Source organism: Bombina bombina, chromosome 7, assembly GCF_027579735.1.
Source record: "Bombina bombina isolate aBomBom1 chromosome 7, aBomBom1.pri, whole genome shotgun sequence".
Classification (NCBI taxonomy): domain Eukaryota; kingdom Metazoa; phylum Chordata; class Amphibia; order Anura; family Bombinatoridae; genus Bombina; species Bombina bombina.
In genome coordinates, this window is record NC_069505.1 from 581,935,425 (window position 1) to 581,953,350 (window position 17,926).

Here is a 17,926-nt window from a genome sequence, read left to right on the forward strand (position 1 = left end):
CTTTATTAGTTCACTATAAGTAATTTTTTTCTAAATACATCAGAAATTAAAAACTGAAAATGTATATATATATATATATTATTTTTTTTTGCAGACAAGGGACACACCCTTTGAGAATCCTATTTAGTGCTGTAAATCGTATCTCCTTTGCTGCAGTCAATTAAGGGCAGTTATAAATGAGACTCTTCACATAACTAATCAACATTTTTTGGCCAATTAAGATTAATGTCCTTTTAACTCTATCAACGTGGCTGAAAAGATAAGCCTTATATAAGTATACACACAGTCTACACCAACATTGTTATTGTTTAAAAAGATAGATAATCCCTTTATTACACATTCCCGTTTTACATAACCAACACAGTTATATAAATATACTTTTTTCCTCTGTGATTACCTTGTATCTAAGCCTTTGCAGACTGCCCTCTTATCTCAGTGCTTTTTACAGACTTTAATTTTATCCAATCAGTGCTGATAAATAACTCCACGGGAGTGAGCACAATGTTTTCTATATAGCGCACATGACCTAGCGCTGTCTACCTGTGAAAAACTGTCAAAATGCACTGAGATAAGAGGCGGCATTCAAAGGCTTAGAAATTAGCATATGAGCCTACCTAGGTTTAGCTTTCAACAAAGAACACCAAATGAACCAAGCAAATTTGTTGAAAATAGAAAATTGCAAAGTTGTTTAAAATGACATGCCCTATCTGTATCATGATAGTTGAATTCAAACTAGACTGTTCCTTTAAATAACATATCAATTTGTGATGACTACACTTTGTTATTGGTTTATTATGGATTACATTGTTGTAATTGATGCCAAGTAGGAAAAAATACTTGGACAGATATAAAACAACATTCTAATGTAAAACTATTTAATCATTCCTTTATTATGTGTTTAACTCTTACAAAAGGTAAAAAAACATAGCTAAAACACACCTCTGGGAAATTCCTTTGCCACATGAAATAAAGATATCTCTGGTGAGCGAATCAATACTAACCATATGAAGAAATACTCTCATTGGCCCCATTCTCCTCTGGCGTGAGGGTGCTGCGGGTTTGTGATTTTCTTTTTTATTAAGCGTTAAAGGGACAGTCAAGTCCAAAAAAAACTTTCATGATTTAAATAGGGAATGTAATTTTAAAAAACTTTCCAATTTACTCTTATCATCAATTTTGGTATTCTTAGTTGAAAGCACATTCTAGGAGGTTCATATGCTAATTTCTTAGATCTTGAAGACTGCCTCTAATCCGGATGCATTTTGACCACTAGAGGGCATTAGTTCATGTGTTTCATATAGATAACATTGCGCTCATGCACGTGAAGTTACCCTGGAGTGAGCACTGATTGGCTAAATGCAAGTCTGTCAAAAGAACTGAAATAAGGGGGCAGTCTGCAGAGGCTTAGATACAAGGTAATCACAGAGGTAAAAAGTATATTAATATAACTGAAATAAGGAGCAGTCTGCAGAGGCTTAGATAAAAGGTAATCACAGAGGTAAAAAGTGTATTTCTATAACAGTGTTGGTTATGCAAAACTGGGGAATGGGTAATAAAGGGATTATTTTTCTTTTTAATTAACAAAAATTCTGGTGTTGACTGTCCCTTTAACTTCTGCATTTTATTTTATAGTAGAATATCTCTTTAAAGGGACACTCCTCTCAAAATTAAACTTTTATGATTCAGATAGAGCAGGCATTTTAAACAAGTTTCCAATTTACTTCCATTAACAAAATGTACACAGTCTTTTTATATTTACACTTTTTTTAGTCACCAGCTCCTACTGAACATGTGCAAGAATTCACAGAATATACGCATACGGATTTGTGATTGGCTTATGGCTGTCACATGATGCAGTGGAAGTGGAAATAGACATAACTTTGAAATGTATCAGAAAACAAATCTACTACTCATTTGAAGTTCAGACTAAGGGCTATTGCATTGCCTTTTTATAATGCAATATAGGAAGTAAGGATATTGTGACCAAAGTACCCTTTACTAAAAGGCACCAGTACCTGCAGGGAGATGGCTGTACAGAGGATGTACAGTGAGCGATTGAGAACACCAAACACTTGTGTTACGGCTCCCTTGACTGATGGCCATGCCATGACGCTGTGCTGCAGCACAAACAGTATGAGCAGAGCAGCATCTATACCGAGAGCTCGATAAACCTGCGTGTCACCAACTGCTTCACGCCATGACAGTGGAGGAAGATCACCTGCAAAATAAAAACATGCAAGTTAATATGGTCCAGATGATAGACAGTGAAGTCAACTGGTGTCAGCGGTGGGATATGCTGTGCACTTTTTTATTCCCCTGCTCATTTCCCATTATCCTTGTTATATGGCCCCTGTAGCAATCTATTTGCAGTTTATACCATTACTAAACAAGTGTAACAGCTATTGCTGAAGTGTAACACTCATATTCTTCCTGTACCCATACTGTTTTATCTCCCTTTCCACTACCATTTCCTCTTTAATTTTAATGTGCCTCATAATTTCAGCTTCCACCAAATCTTTAACTTCTCATAACCAATTTATTATAATTTCCTCCCTGAGTCTATCATATCATCCTGTTAATCATTATTTCACTCCTTTCACAGATCCTTATCCTCTTTTCAAAGCTCATTCTCATTAAATGGACAGTAAAGGCTAAAAATGTCTGTCATGCATATGAAAGAGCATTATTTAAAGGGACAATAACGTCTAAAAACGTATATCATACATATGAAAGAGTAGTATTTAAATATGTCAACAACACTGATGTTATAAAGCTGTTTATCTTTATTTTGAAGTGGACAGGATGTACATATCTGTGTATAACTGTGCCATAATAGTTGAAAATGGCATTCTCTAATTTATCAGAGTCATGTGTATTTATCCCTGGCACAGAAGTTAAACACACAGTAGAAGTACTGCTGGTACCAATGATCGTAAACGGACGCTGATCTAATCAGCAACATTAGTTGCACAACTGAGTGCTTTGCAGGTTCAGTGTGGTACAGTGTGTTTAATCCCTTTGTGGGGGTTAAAAACACAGTCTTAAATTTACATGATCTTACAAATTAGAGCATGTTACTTTTCAGCTATTATGGCCCTTAAAAGACTGATAACTTATGGGCTCATGGAAGTAAATTGGAAAGTCATCGAAAACTGCATACCTTGTATGAATAATGAAAGTTTAATTTTTACTTTATGGTCCCTTTAAAGGGATAGAAAGGTACGAATTGAAATGTTCATGTGTGCAAGCATTTGTGCAATATACGTCTATTAGAAAAAAATACTTCAAATAAAAGTTATTAGTTTTTCATCAGCACATGCACATATGCTATGAGGGTCCATGCACCAGTATTCAAACACTATCCATGCTCAGAGATGTGTGGTGTATCATACAAGCTACTGCGGACTCTCTGAGAAGGTGCAGTGTTTGTGTACTGGTGCACGGGCCCTCCAAGGATACGTGCGTATGCCACAGAAAAACTGTAATGACTTTTACCAGAAGAATTTTTGCTGATGAAAGTATATTGCAAACATGCTTCTATTTTATATTGAAATCCACCTATGCACATTTCATTTTTGACTTTTCTATCCCTTATTTAATGTCATTTTAATTTCTCATGTTTGACTTGAATTCTCTCTGTTTATTGTCTCTTTATCTTTGTATATCGCCCTATACAGTTAACAGTCTCCCTATAAAGTTCTCTATCTCTTCCAAAACATTTTTATGATACTTGTTGCATCTATTTTACACGTCTGCTCCTATTACTCTTACAGTCATCTTGTTTTTTCACATGTATCTTTGGCTCCTGTATATTATCTTCATTAATTTGTAGAGACAACAGGCGCCACAGCGCTGCTCTATAGCCTTTATTATCTAGCGCTGTCTTGTTCCTTCTGTATGTTTAGATTTTCTTCATATTCTTTATTCTTTCCCTCCACTTCTCTCTTTTCCTACCCATCTCTATCTCCCTACACTTCTCCCTCTTTCTACCCATCTTTATCTCCCTACACTTCTCTCTCTTCCTACCCATCTTTATCTCCCTACACTTCTCCCTCTTCCTACCCATCATAATCTCTCTACACTTCTCCCTCTTCCTACCCACATTATCTCCCTAGACTTCTCCCTCTTCCTACCCATCTTTATCTCCCTACACTTCTCACTCTTCCTACCCATCTCTATCTCCCTGCACTTCTCCCTCTTCCTACCCATCATTATCTCCCTACACTTCTCCCTCTTCCTACCCATCTTTATCTCCCTACACTTCTCTCTCTTCCTACCCATCTCTATCTCCCTGCACTTCTCCCTCTTCCTACCCATCTTTATCTCCCTACCCCTCTCTCTCTTCCTACCCATCATTATCTCCCTACACTTCTCCCTCTTCCTACCCATCTTTATCTCCCTACACTTCTCTCTCTTCCTACCCATCTTTATCTCCCTACACTTCTCACTCTTCCTACCCATCTTTATCTCCCTACCCCTCTCTCTCTTCCTACCCATCATTATCTCCCTACACTTCTCCCTCTTCCTACCCATCTTTATCTCCCTACACTTCTCTCTCTTCCTACCCATCTTTAGCTCCCTGCACTTCTCACTCTTCCTACCCATCTTTAGCTCCCTGCACTTCTCACTCTTCCTACCCATCTTTAGCTCCCTACACTTCTCTCTCTTCCTACCCATCTCTATCTCGCTACACTTCTCTTCCTACCCATCTCTATCTCCCTACACTTCTCTCTCTTCCTATCCATCTTTATCTCCCTACACTTCTCACTCTTCCTACCCATCTCCATCTCCCTACCCCTCTCTCTCTTCCTACCCATCTTTATCTTCCTACACTTCTCACTCTTCCTACCCATCCCCCTACCCCTCTCTCTTCCTACCCATCTTTATCTCCCTACACTTCTCTCTCTTCCTACCCATCTTTATCTCCCTACCCCTCTCTCTCTTCCTACCAATCTTTATCTCCCTACCCCTCTCTCTCTCTTCCTACCCATCTTTATCTCCCTACCCCTCTCTCTCTTCCTACCAATCTTTATCTCCCTACCCCTCTCTCTCTTCCTACCCATCTTTATCTCCCTACCCCTCTCTCTCTTCCTACCCATCTTTATCTCCCTACCCCTCTCTCTCTTCCTACCCATCTCTATCTCCCTACACTTCTCACTCTTCCTACCCATCTCTATCTTCCTACACTTCTCACTCTTCCTACCCATCTCTATCTTCCTACACTTCTCACTCTTCCTACCCATCTCTATCTTCCTACACTTCTCTCTCTTCCTACCCATCTTTATCTCCCTACCCCTCTCTCTCTTCCTACCCATCTCTATCTCCCTACACTTCTCCCTCTTCCTACCCATCTCTATCTCCCTACACTTCTCACTCTCCCTACCCATCTCTATCTCCCTACACTTCTCCCTCTTCCTACCCATCATTATCTCCCTACACTTCTCACTCTTCCTACCCATCTCTATCTCCCTACACTTCTCTCTCTTCCTACCCATCTCTATCTCCCTACACTTCTCTCTCTTCCTACCCATCTTTATCTCCCTACACTTCTCCCTCTTCCTACCCATCATTATCTCCCTACACTTCTCACTCTTCCTACCCATCTCTATCTCCCTACACTTCTCTCTCTTCCTACCCATCTCTATCTCCCTACACTTCTCTCTCTTCCTACCCATCTTTATCTCCCTACACTTCTCCCTCTTCCTACCCATCTCTATCTTCCTACACTTCTCACTCTTCCTACCCATCTCTATCTTCCTACACTTCTCACTCTTCCTACCCATCTCTATCTTCCTACACTTCTCACTCTTTCTACCCATCTCTATCTTCCTACACTTCTCACTCTTCCTACCCATCTCTATCTCCCTACACTTCTCTCTCTTCCTACCCATCTTTATCTCCCTACCCCTCTCTCTCTTCCTACCCATCTCTATCTCCCTACACTTCTCCCTCTTCCTACCCATCTCTATCTCCCTACACTTCTCACTCTCCCTACCCATCTCTATCTCCCTACACTTCTCCCTCTTCCTACCCATCATTATCTCCCTACACTTCTCACTCTTCCTACCCATCTCTATCTCCCTAGACTTCTCCCTCTTCCTACCCATCTTTATCTCCCTACACTTCTCACTCTTCCTACCCATCTTTATCTCCCTACACTTCTCTCTCTTCCTACCCATCTTTATCTCCCTACACTTCTCACTCTTCCTACCCATCTCTATCTCCCTACACTTCTCACTCTCCCTACCCATCTCTATCTCCCTACACTTCTCCCTCTTCCTACCCATCATTATCTCCCTACACTTCTCACTCTTCCTACCCATCTCTATCTCCCTACACTTCTCCCTCTTCCTACCCATCTTTATCTCCCTACACTTCTCACTCTCCCTACCCATCTCTATCTCCCTACACTTCTCACTCTCCCTACCCATCTCTATCTCCCTACACTTCTCCCTCTTCCTACCCATCATTATCTCCCTACACTTCTCACTCTTCCTACCCATCTCTATCTCCCTACACTTCTCCCTCTTCCTACCCATCTCTATCTCCCTACACTTCTCCCTCTTCCTACCCATCTTTATCTCCCTACACTTCTCTCTCTTCCTACCCATCTCTATCTCCCTACACTTCTCACTCTTCCTACCCATCTCTATCTTCCTACACTTCTCACTCTTCCTACCCATCTCTATCTTCCTACACTTCTCACTCTTCCTACCCATCTCTATCTTCCTACACTTCTCACTCTTTCTACCCATCTCTATCTTCCTACACTTCTCACTCTCCCTACCCATCTCTATCTCCCTACACTTCTCCCTCTTCCTACCCATCATTATCTCCCTACACTTCTCACTCTTCCTACCCATCTCTATCTCCCTACACTTCTCCCTCTTCCTACCCATCTCTATCTCCCTACACTTCTCCCTCTTCCTACCCATCTTTATCTCCCTACACTTCTCTCTCTTCCTACCCATCTCTATCTCCCTACACTTCTCACTCTTCCTACCCATCTCTATCTTCCTACACTTCTCACTCTTCCTACCCATCTCTATCTTCCTACACTTCTCACTCTTCCTACCCATCTCTATCTTCCTACACTTCTCACTCTTTCTACCCATCTCTATCTTCCTACACTTCTCACTCTTCCTACCCATCTCTATCTCCCTACACTTCTCTCTCTTCCTACCCATCTTTATCTCCCTACCCCTCTCTCTCTTCCTACCCATCTCTATCTCCCTACACTTCTCCCTCTTCCTACCCATCTCTATCTCCCTACACTTCTCACTCTCCCTACCCATCTCTATCTCCCTACACTTCTCCCTCTTCCTACCCATCATTATCTCCCTACACTTCTCACTCTTCCTACCCATCTCTATCTCCCTACACTTCTCTCTCTTCCTACCCATCTCTATCTCCCTACACTTCTCTCTCTTCCTACCCATCTTTATCTCCCTACACTTCTCCCTCTTCCTACCCATCATTATCTCCCTACACTTCTCACTCTTCCTACCCATCTCTATCTCCCTACACTTCTCTCTCTTCCTACCCATCTCTATCTCCCTACACTTCTCTCTCTTCCTACCCATCTTTATCTCCCTACACTTCTCCCTCTTCCTACCCATCTCTATCTTCCTACACTTCTCACTCTTCCTACCCATCTCTATCTTCCTACACTTCTCACTCTTCCTACCCATCTCTATCTTCCTACACTTCTCACTCTTTCTACCCATCTCTATCTTCCTACACTTCTCACTCTTCCTACCCATCTCTATCTCCCTACACTTCTCTCTCTTCCTACCCATCTTTATCTCCCTACCCCTCTCTCTCTTCCTACCCATCTCTATCTCCCTACACTTCTCCCTCTTCCTACCCATCTCTATCTCCCTACACATCTCTATCTCGCTACACTTCTCTCTCTTCCTACCCATCTTTATCTCCCTACACTTCTCACTCTTCCTACCCATCTTTATCTCCCTACCCCTCTCTCTCTTCCTACCCATCATTATCTCCCTACACTTCTCCCTCTTCCTACCCATCTTTATCTCCCTACACTTCTCTCTCTTCCTACCCATCTTTAGCTCCCTGCACTTCTCACTCTTCCTACCCATCTTTAGCTCCCTGCACTTCTCACTCTTCCTACCCATCTTTAGCTCCCTACACTTCTCTCTCTTCCTACCCATCTCTATCTCGCTACACTTCTCTTCCTACCCATCTCTATCTCCCTACACTTCTCTCTCTTCCTATCCATCTTTATCTCCCTACACTTCTCACTCTTCCTACCCATCTCCATCTCGCTACCCCTCTCTCTCTTCCTACCCATCTTTATCTTCCTACACTTCTCACTCTTCCTACCCATCCCCCTACCCCTCTCTCTTCCTACCCATCTTTATCTCCCTACACTTCTCTCTCTTCCTACCGATCTTTATCTCCCTACCCCTCTCTCTCTTCCTACCAATCTTTATCTCCCTACCCCTCTCTCTCTCTTCCTACCCATCTTTATCTCCCTACCCCTCTCTCTCTTCCTACCAATCTTTATCTCCCTACCCCTCTCTCTCTTCCTACCCATCTTTATCTCCCTACCCCTCTCTCTCTTCCTACCCATCTTTATCTCCCTACCCCTCTCTCTCTTCCTACCCATCTTTATCTCCCTACCCCTCTCTCTCTTCCTACCCATCTCTATCTCCCTACACTTCTCACTCTTCCTACCCATCTCTATCTTCCTACACTTCTCACTCTTCCTACCCATCTCTATCTTCCTACACTTCTCACTCTTCCTACCCATCTCTATCTCCCTACACTTCTCTCTTCCTACCCATCTTTATCTCCCTACCCCTCTCTCTCTTCCTACCCATCTCTATCTCCCTACACTTCTCCCTCTTCCTACCCATCTCTATCTCCCTACACTTCTCACTCTCCCTACCCATCTCTATCTCCCTACACTTCTCCCTCTTCCTACCCATCTCTATCTCCCTACACTTCTCTCTCTTCCTACCCATCTTTATCTCCCTACACTTCTCCCTCTTCCTACCCATCATTATCTCCCTACACTTCTCACTCTTCCTACCCATCTCTATCTCCCTACACTTCTCTCTCTTCCTACCCATCTCTATCTCCCTACACTTCTCTCTCTTCCTACCCATCTTTATCTCCCTACACTTCTCCCTCTTCCTACCCATCTCTATCTTCCTACACTTCTCACTCTTCCTACCCATCTCTATCTCCCTACACTTCTCTCTCTTCCTACCCATCTTTATCTCCCTACCCCTCTCTCTCTTCCTACCCATCTCTATCTCCCTACACTTCTCCCTCTTCCTACCCATCTCTATCTCCCTACACTTCTCACTCTCCCTACCCATCTCTATCTCCCTACACTTCTCCCTCTTCCTACCCATCATTATCTCCCTACACTTCTCACTCTTCCTACCCATCTCTATCTCCCTAGACTTCTCCCTCTTCCTACCCATCTTTATCTCCCTACACTTCTCACTCTTCCTACCCATCTTTATCTCCCTACACTTCTCTCTCTTCCTACCCATCTTTATCTCCCTACACTTCTCACTCTTCCTACCCATCTCTATCTCCCTACACTTCTCACTCTCCCTACCCATCTCTATCTCCCTACACTTCTCCCTCTTCCTACCCATCATTATCTCCCTACACTTCTCACTCTTCCTACCCATCTCTATCTCCCTACACTTCTCCCTCTTCCTACCCATCTTTATCTCCCTACACTTCTCACTCTCCCTACCCATCTCTATCTCCCTACACTTCTCACTCTCCCTACCCATCTCTATCTCCCTACACTTCTCCCTCTTCCTACCCATCATTATCTCCCTACACTTCTCACTCTTCCTACCCATCTCTATCTCCCTACACTTCTCCCTCTTCCTACCCATCTCTATCTCCCTACACTTCTCCCTCTTCCTACCCATCTTTATCTCCCTACACTTCTCTCTCTTCCTACCCATCTCTATCTCCCTACACTTCTCACTCTTCCTACCCATCTCTATCTTCCTACACTTCTCACTCTTCCTACCCATCTCTATCTTCCTACACTTCTCACTCTTCCTACCCATCTCTATCTTCCTACACTTCTCACTCTTTCTACCCATCTCTATCTTCCTACACTTCTCACTCTCCCTACCCATCTCTATCTCCCTACACTTCTCCCTCTTCCTACCCATCATTATCTCCCTACACTTCTCACTCTTCCTACCCATCTCTATCTCCCTACACTTCTCCCTCTTCCTACCCATCTCTATCTCCCTACACTTCTCCCTCTTCCTACCCATCTTTATCTCCCTACACTTCTCTCTCTTCCTACCCATCTCTATCTCCCTACACTTCTCACTCTTCCTACCCATCTCTATCTTCCTACACTTCTCACTCTTCCTACCCATCTCTATCTTCCTACACTTCTCACTCTTCCTACCCATCTCTATCTTCCTACACTTCTCACTCTTTCTACCCATCTCTATCTTCCTACACTTCTCACTCTTCCTACCCATCTCTATCTCCCTACACTTCTCTCTCTTCCTACCCATCTTTATCTCCCTACCCCTCTCTCTCTTCCTACCCATCTCTATCTCCCTACACTTCTCCCTCTTCCTACCCATCTCTATCTCCCTACACTTCTCACTCTCCCTACCCATCTCTATCTCCCTACACTTCTCCCTCTTCCTACCCATCATTATCTCCCTACACTTCTCACTCTTCCTACCCATCTCTATCTCCCTACACTTCTCTCTCTTCCTACCCATCTCTATCTCCCTACACTTCTCTCTCTTCCTACCCATCTTTATCTCCCTACACTTCTCCCTCTTCCTACCCATCATTATCTCCCTACACTTCTCACTCTTCCTACCCATCTCTATCTCCCTACACTTCTCTCTCTTCCTACCCATCTCTATCTCCCTACACTTCTCTCTCTTCCTACCCATCTTTATCTCCCTACACTTCTCCCTCTTCCTACCCATCTCTATCTTCCTACACTTCTCACTCTTCCTACCCATCTCTATCTTCCTACACTTCTCACTCTTCCTACCCATCTCTATCTTCCTACACTTCTCACTCTTTCTACCCATCTCTATCTTCCTACACTTCTCACTCTTCCTACCCATCTCTATCTCCCTACACTTCTCTCTCTTCCTACCCATCTTTATCTCCCTACCCCTCTCTCTCTTCCTACCCATCTCTATCTCCCTACACTTCTCCCTCTTCCTACCCATCTCTATCTCCCTACACTTCTCACTCTCCCTACCCATCTCTATCTCGCTACACTTCTCTCTCTTCCTACCCATCTTTATCTCCCTACACTTCTCACTCTTCCTACCCATCTTTATCTCCCTACCCCTCTCTCTCTTCCTACCCATCATTATCTCCCTACACTTCTCCCTCTTCCTACCCATCTTTATCTCCCTACACTTCTCTCTCTTCCTACCCATCTTTAGCTCCCTGCACTTCTCACTCTTCCTACCCATCTTTAGCTCCCTGCACTTCTCACTCTTCCTACCCATCTTTAGCTCCCTACACTTCTCTCTCTTCCTACCCATCTCTATCTCGCTACACTTCTCTTCCTACCCATCTCTATCTCCCTACACTTCTCTCTCTTCCTATCCATCTTTATCTCCCTACACTTCTCACTCTTCCTACCCATCTCCATCTCGCTACCCCTCTCTCTCTTCCTACCCATCTTTATCTTCCTACACTTCTCACTCTTCCTACCCATCCCCCTACCCCTCTCTCTTCCTACCCATCTTTATCTCCCTACACTTCTCTCTCTTCCTACCGATCTTTATCTCCCTACCCCTCTCTCTCTTCCTACCAATCTTTATCTCCCTACCCCTCTCTCTCTCTTCCTACCCATCTTTATCTCCCTACCCCTCTCTCTCTTCCTACCAATCTTTATCTCCCTACCCCTCTCTCTCTTCCTACCCATCTTTATCTCCCTACCCCTCTCTCTCTTCCTACCCATCTTTATCTCCCTACCCCTCTCTCTCTTCCTACCCATCTCTATCTCCCTACACTTCTCACTCTTCCTACCCATCTCTATCTTCCTACACTTCTCACTCTTCCTACCCATCTCTATCTTCCTACACTTCTCACTCTTCCTACCCATCTCTATCTCCCTACACTTCTCTCTTCCTACCCATCTTTATCTCCCTACCCCTCTCTCTCTTCCTACCCATCTCTATCTCCCTACACTTCTCCCTCTTCCTACCCATCTCTATCTCCCTACACTTCTCACTCTCCCTACCCATCTCTATCTCCCTACACTTCTCCCTCTTCCTACCCATCTCTATCTCCCTACACTTCTCTCTCTTCCTACCCATCTCTATCTCCCTACACTTCTCTCTCTTCCTACCCATCTTTATCTCCCTACACTTCTCCCTCTTCCTACCCATCATTATCTCCCTACACTTCTCACTCTTCCTACCCATCTCTATCTCCCTACACTTCTCTCTCTTCCTACCCATCTCTATCTCCCTACACTTCTCTCTCTTCCTACCCATCTTTATCTCCCTACACTTCTCCCTCTTCCTACCCATCTCTATCTTCCTACACTTCTCACTCTTCCTACCCATCTCTATCTTCCTACACTTCTCAGTCTTCCTACCCATCTCTATCTTCCTACACTTCTCACTCTTTCTACCCATCTCTATCTTCCTACACTTCTCACTCTTCCTACCCATCTCTATCTCCCTACACTTCTCTCTCTTCCTACCCATCTTTATCTCCCTACCCCTCTCTCTCTTCCTACCCATCTCTATCTCCCTACACTTCTCCCTCTTCCTACCCATCTCTATCTCCCTACACTTCTCACTCTCCCTACCAATCTCTATCTCCCTACACTTCTCCCTCTTCCTACCCATCATTATCTCCCTACACTTCTCACTCTTCCTACCCATCTCTATCTCCCTAGACTTCTCCCTCTTCCTACCCATCTTTATCTCCCTACACTTCTCACTCTTCCTACCCATCTTTATCTCCCTACACTTCTCTCTCTTCCTACCCATCTTTATCTCCCTACACTTCTCACTCTTCCTACCCATCTCTATCTCCCTACACTTCTCACTCTCCCTACCCATCTCTATCTCCCTACACTTCTCCCTCTTCCTACCCATCATTATCTCCCTACACTTCTCACTCTTCCTACCCATCTCTATCTCCCTACACTTCTCCCTCTTCCTACCCATCTTTATCTCCCTACACTTCTCACTCTCCCTACCCATCTCTATCTCCCTACACTTCTCACTCTCCCTACCCATCTCTATCTCCCTACACTTCTCCCTCTTCCTACCCATCATTATCTCCCTACACTTCTCACTCTTCCTACCCATCTCTATCTCCCTACACTTCTCCCTCTTCCTACCCATCTCTATCTCCCTACACTTCTCCCTCTTCCTACCCATCTTTATCTCCCTACACTTCTCTCTCTTCCTACCCATCTCTATCTCCCTACACTTCTCACTCTTCCTACCCATCTCTATCTTCCTACACTTCTCACTCTTCCTACCCATCTCTATCTTCCTACACTTCTCACTCTTCCTACACTTCTCACTCTTCCTACCCATCTCTATCTTCCTACACTTCTCACTCTTTCTACCCATCTCTATCTTCCTACACTTCTCACTCTTCCTACCCATCTCTATCTCCCTACACTTCTCTCTCTTCCTACCCATCTTTATCTCCCTACCCCTCTCTCTCTTCCTACCCATCTCTATCTCCCTACACTTCTCCCTCTTCCTACCCATCTCTATCTCCCTACACTTCTCACTCTCCCTACCCATCTCTATCTCCCTACACTTCTCCCTCTTCCTACCCATCATTATCTCCCTACACTTCTCACTCTTCCTACCCATCTCTATCTCCCTACACTTCTCTCTCTTCCTACCCATCTCTATCTCCCTACACTTCTCTCTCTTCCTACCCATCTTTATCTCCCTACACTTCTCCCTCTTCCTACCCATCATTATCTCCCTACACTTCTCACTCTTCCTACCCATCTCTATCTCCCTACACTTCTCTCTCTTCCTACCCATCTCTATCTCCCTACACTTCTCTCTCTTCCTACCCATCTTTATCTCCCTACACTTCTCCCTCTTCCTACCCATCTCTATCTTCCTACACTTCTCACTCTTCCTACCCATCTCTATCTTCCTACACTTCTCACTCTTTCTACCCATCTCTATCTTCCTACACTTCTCACTCTTCCTACCCATCTCTATCTTCCTACACTTCTCACTCTTTCTACCCATCTCTATCTTCCTACACTTCTCACTCTTCCTACCCATCTCTATCTCCCTACACTTCTCTCTCTTCCTACCCATCTTTATCTCCCTACCCCTCTCTCTCTTCCTACCCATCTCTATCTCCCTACACTTCTCCCTCTTCCTACCCATCTCTATCTCCCTACACTTCTCACTCTCCCTACCCATCTCTATCTCCCTACACTTCTCCCTCTTCCTACCCATCATTATCTCCCTACACTTCTCACTCTTCCTACCCATCTCTATCTCCCTAGACTTCTCCCTCTTCCTACCCATCTTTATCTCCCTACACTTCTCACTCTTCCTACCCATCTTTATCTCCCTACACTTCTCTCTCTTCCTACCCATCTTTATCTCCCTACACTTCTCACTCTTCCTACCCATCTCTATCTCCCTGCACTTCTCCCTCTTCCTACCCATCTTTATCTCCCTACCCCTCTCTCTCTTCCTACCCATCATTATCTCCCTACACTTCTCCCTCTTCCTACCCATCTTTATCTCCCTACACTTCTCTCTCTTCCTACCCATCTTTATCTCCCTACACTTCTCACTCTTCCTACCCATCTTTATCTCCCTACCCCTCTCTCTCTTCCTACCCATCATTATCTCCCTACACTTCTCCCTCTTCCTACCCATCTTTATCTCCCTACACTTCTCTCTCTTCCTACCCATCTTTAGCTCCCTGCACTTCTCACTCTTCCTACCCATCTTTATCTCCCTACACTTCTCTCTCTTCCTACCCATCTCTATCTCCCTACACTTCTCTCTCTTCCTACCCATCTTTATCTCCCTACACTTCTCCCTCTTCCTACCCATCTCTATCTCCCTACACTTCTCACTCTCCCTACCCATCTCTATCTCCCTACACTTCTCACTCTCCCTACCCATCTCTATCTCCCTACACTTCTCCCTCTTCCTACCCATCATTATCTCCCTACACTTCTCACTCTTCCTACCCATCTCTATCTCCCTACACTTCTCCCTCTTCCTACCCATCTCTATCTCCCTACACTTCTCCCTCTTCCTACCCATCTTTATCTCCCTACACTTCTCTCTCTTCCTACCCATCTTTATCTCCCTACACTTCTCCCTCTTCCTACCCATCATTATCTCCCTACACTTCTCACTCTTCCTACCCATCATTATCTCCCTACACTTCTCCCTCTTCCTACCCATCTCTATCTCCCTGCACTTCTCCCTCTTCCTACCCATCTTTATCTCCCTACACTTCTCTCTCTTCCTACCCATCTCTATCTCCCTGCACTTCTCTCTCTTCCTACCCATCTTTATCTCCCTACACTTCTCACTCTTCCTACCCATCATTATCTCCCTACACTTCTCTCTCTTCCTACCCATCTTTATCTCCCTACCCTTCTCTCTCTTCCTACCCATCTTTATCTCCCTACACTTCTCCCTCTTCCTACCCATCATTATCTCCCTACACATATATTTTGCTATCTCTAAATAGTTATTTATTTTCCTATTATCTATAGGTTCCTATTGATCTTGGTCTTTCTAGCTGTACATTTTCTTGTCTGTAGAACTCTATTATCCCTTTGTTTTCTCTTCCTATCTCTCAACTCCCTGGTTCATCTAAAACTTGCTCCTTTTCTCTCCTTACATCCCTTCCTGCCATTGCTTCTCATTACCCTTCTTTTTCTTATCTATTTCTCTTTACAGATCTCTCCCCAGCCCTATGCGTCTCTGTTTTACTAACTCAAATCCTCCCTCTAATTTCACAGCTTCCCCCTTCACGGTTTAAACTTCCCCGGGCCCTTATCATCCCGCCCCCCATTCTCACCCTCCAGCCCTCCGCTGAAATTCTTAAAGATCGTCCCAAACGACAAAAAACGAACAAACTCCGCCCCGGTCCCAAACCCGGCCACGAAACACATAAGGGAAACAGAGGCCAACGCTAGACATGTTGGAAGCGACGGAGCAACGTCTTGGGAACCAGCCGACATCCTCGATATTAATACGGAAGGCTGGAACTAAGTGATACCCGCCCCCTCTGGGGCCAGGGGCCGCCCAGAGAGTCGCCTCTCTTTGTGTGACGTCACGAACATAAAGGACAAGATCCGCATTCTCCGACTGTCACGGCAGACTGCGCCATCCAGTGCCGAAACAGGAGAAGCCTTCTATGGGTTAAACCACTAACAGTAGGGGTGGTCTTGGCAGGATCTCTGTGTTAGGTCATGGAAGAGATTACTAATCTACCCTATATAGTTTATTTCATCTACCAACATTATAATGACATAGCACATAGTCTTGATCCTGTAAATTAAACAAACTTGCAAGCGCCCGGCTAGCTCAGTCGGTAGAGCATGAGACTCTTAATCTCAGGGTCGTGGGTTCGAGCCCCACGTTGGGCGATTGATTTTTGTCTATTTTCAAGCACATTTTATATTCTAAAGAATGTAATATAACTTTTTTAATGATACATAATATATATTTGATATCTAAATTACATATTTGTAATAAATATATATTTATTTTCTAGCAAATTTGTTTATTTGTATATTTATTTTAAGTTATTCCGTCTTTTAATCATTTTTATTATGTTTATGTATCTGTTCTATTAATAAGATTATTTTCTGAATCTTTTAGTTAACTGTGATTAGGGTTTACTTTATATATTTAAACAAATATAGTTATTCAGTTTACTTATAGCATTACATTTATTATGTACAAATGTTGATTTATTTACTTTTGTCATATTCATTTTTATATATTGTTTCTATATTAAAATTAATATTATTTTAATACATTAGTTACTGCATCTATTATTAATACAAATAGTAAAAATAATAATTGACACACTGAACACGTAATTGAAACCCAAATATTCAGATACAACATACAATTTAAAACCACTTTCCAATGAACTTCTATTATTTAATTTGATTTGCTCATTTGGTATCCTTTGTTGAAAAACTAACCTAGACAGGCTCAGCAGCTCAGAACTAGCTGCTGATTGGTGGCTGCACAAATATACCTTTTATGATTGGATTACCAATATGTTCAGCTAGTTCCCAGTAGTGCATTGCTGCTCCTTCAATTAAATATACAAAGAGAATGAAGCAAAATTGCTAATATAAGTAAATGGAAAAGTTGTTATAATTGTATGTTCTATCTGGGTCAGGGAAAAAAAATGGGTTTCATGTCCCTTTAAGGGACATTTAAATAATTTATTGTTTACAAAATCGAAAATAAGGCATTTTTATCCACTTCCAAAATCCATTTATTTATTTTTATTTATTTTTTAAAAGGTTGATCATGTGGGTATTTTTTTTCTTGTTTGGTTTTATATGTCTAGGGTGTGCCATTATCAGCCAATGAGCAATCAGTCCCATGGGTCCCTTGTGCCTAAACTTGCACACAATTTAAATAAAATAGACAACTCTAACATTTGTTTTGAAGAAAGCATTATGACATATTGCTCTTTCACATTCCTAATAAGATATTTTTTTTGGTGTAATATCTATTTAGTTCTATTTTCTCCAATATGGGTCAGTTTAATAGAAGGAGCTGATACCAATGCAGAACTTAGATCTTATGTATGCCAGTCTGAAACCACATTATTATTATTATTCTTTATTTATAAAGCGCCAACAGATTCTGCAGCGCTGCCCATGGGTACAAGGATAGAAGTACAACGG

The 17,926-nt window shown here is 43.1% G+C and overlaps 1 protein-coding gene and 1 non-coding gene across 3 annotated transcripts in view; one reads left to right on the top strand and one right to left on the bottom strand.

The window, feature by feature from the left end:
• The window catches only part of NRM (nurim), a 33,172-nt gene extending 16,822 nt beyond the window's left edge, over positions 1 to 16,350 (bottom strand). Inside the window, exons 1-2 of one of the 2 annotated variants that reach the window (XM_053722056.1) lie at positions 16,069 to 16,350; positions 2,016 to 2,218 (exon numbers count right to left, since the gene is read on the bottom strand). In XM_053722056.1, the coding sequence (XP_053578031.1) occupies positions 2,016 to 2,218; positions 16,069 to 16,231 (366 nt within the window). In that variant the 5' untranslated portion in view covers positions 16,232 to 16,350. The remainder of the gene's footprint in view (positions 1 to 2,015; positions 2,219 to 16,068) is intronic. The other variant, XM_053722055.1, reaches the window with a different exon arrangement.
• Positions 16,351 to 16,566: 216 nt separating this feature from the next.
• Positions 16,567 to 16,639, top strand: TRNAK-CUU (transfer RNA lysine (anticodon CUU)). Its single transcript has one exon. It is a non-coding gene; the product is annotated as a tRNA-Lys (tRNA).
• The last annotated feature ends 1,287 nt before the right edge of the window (positions 16,640 to 17,926 follow it).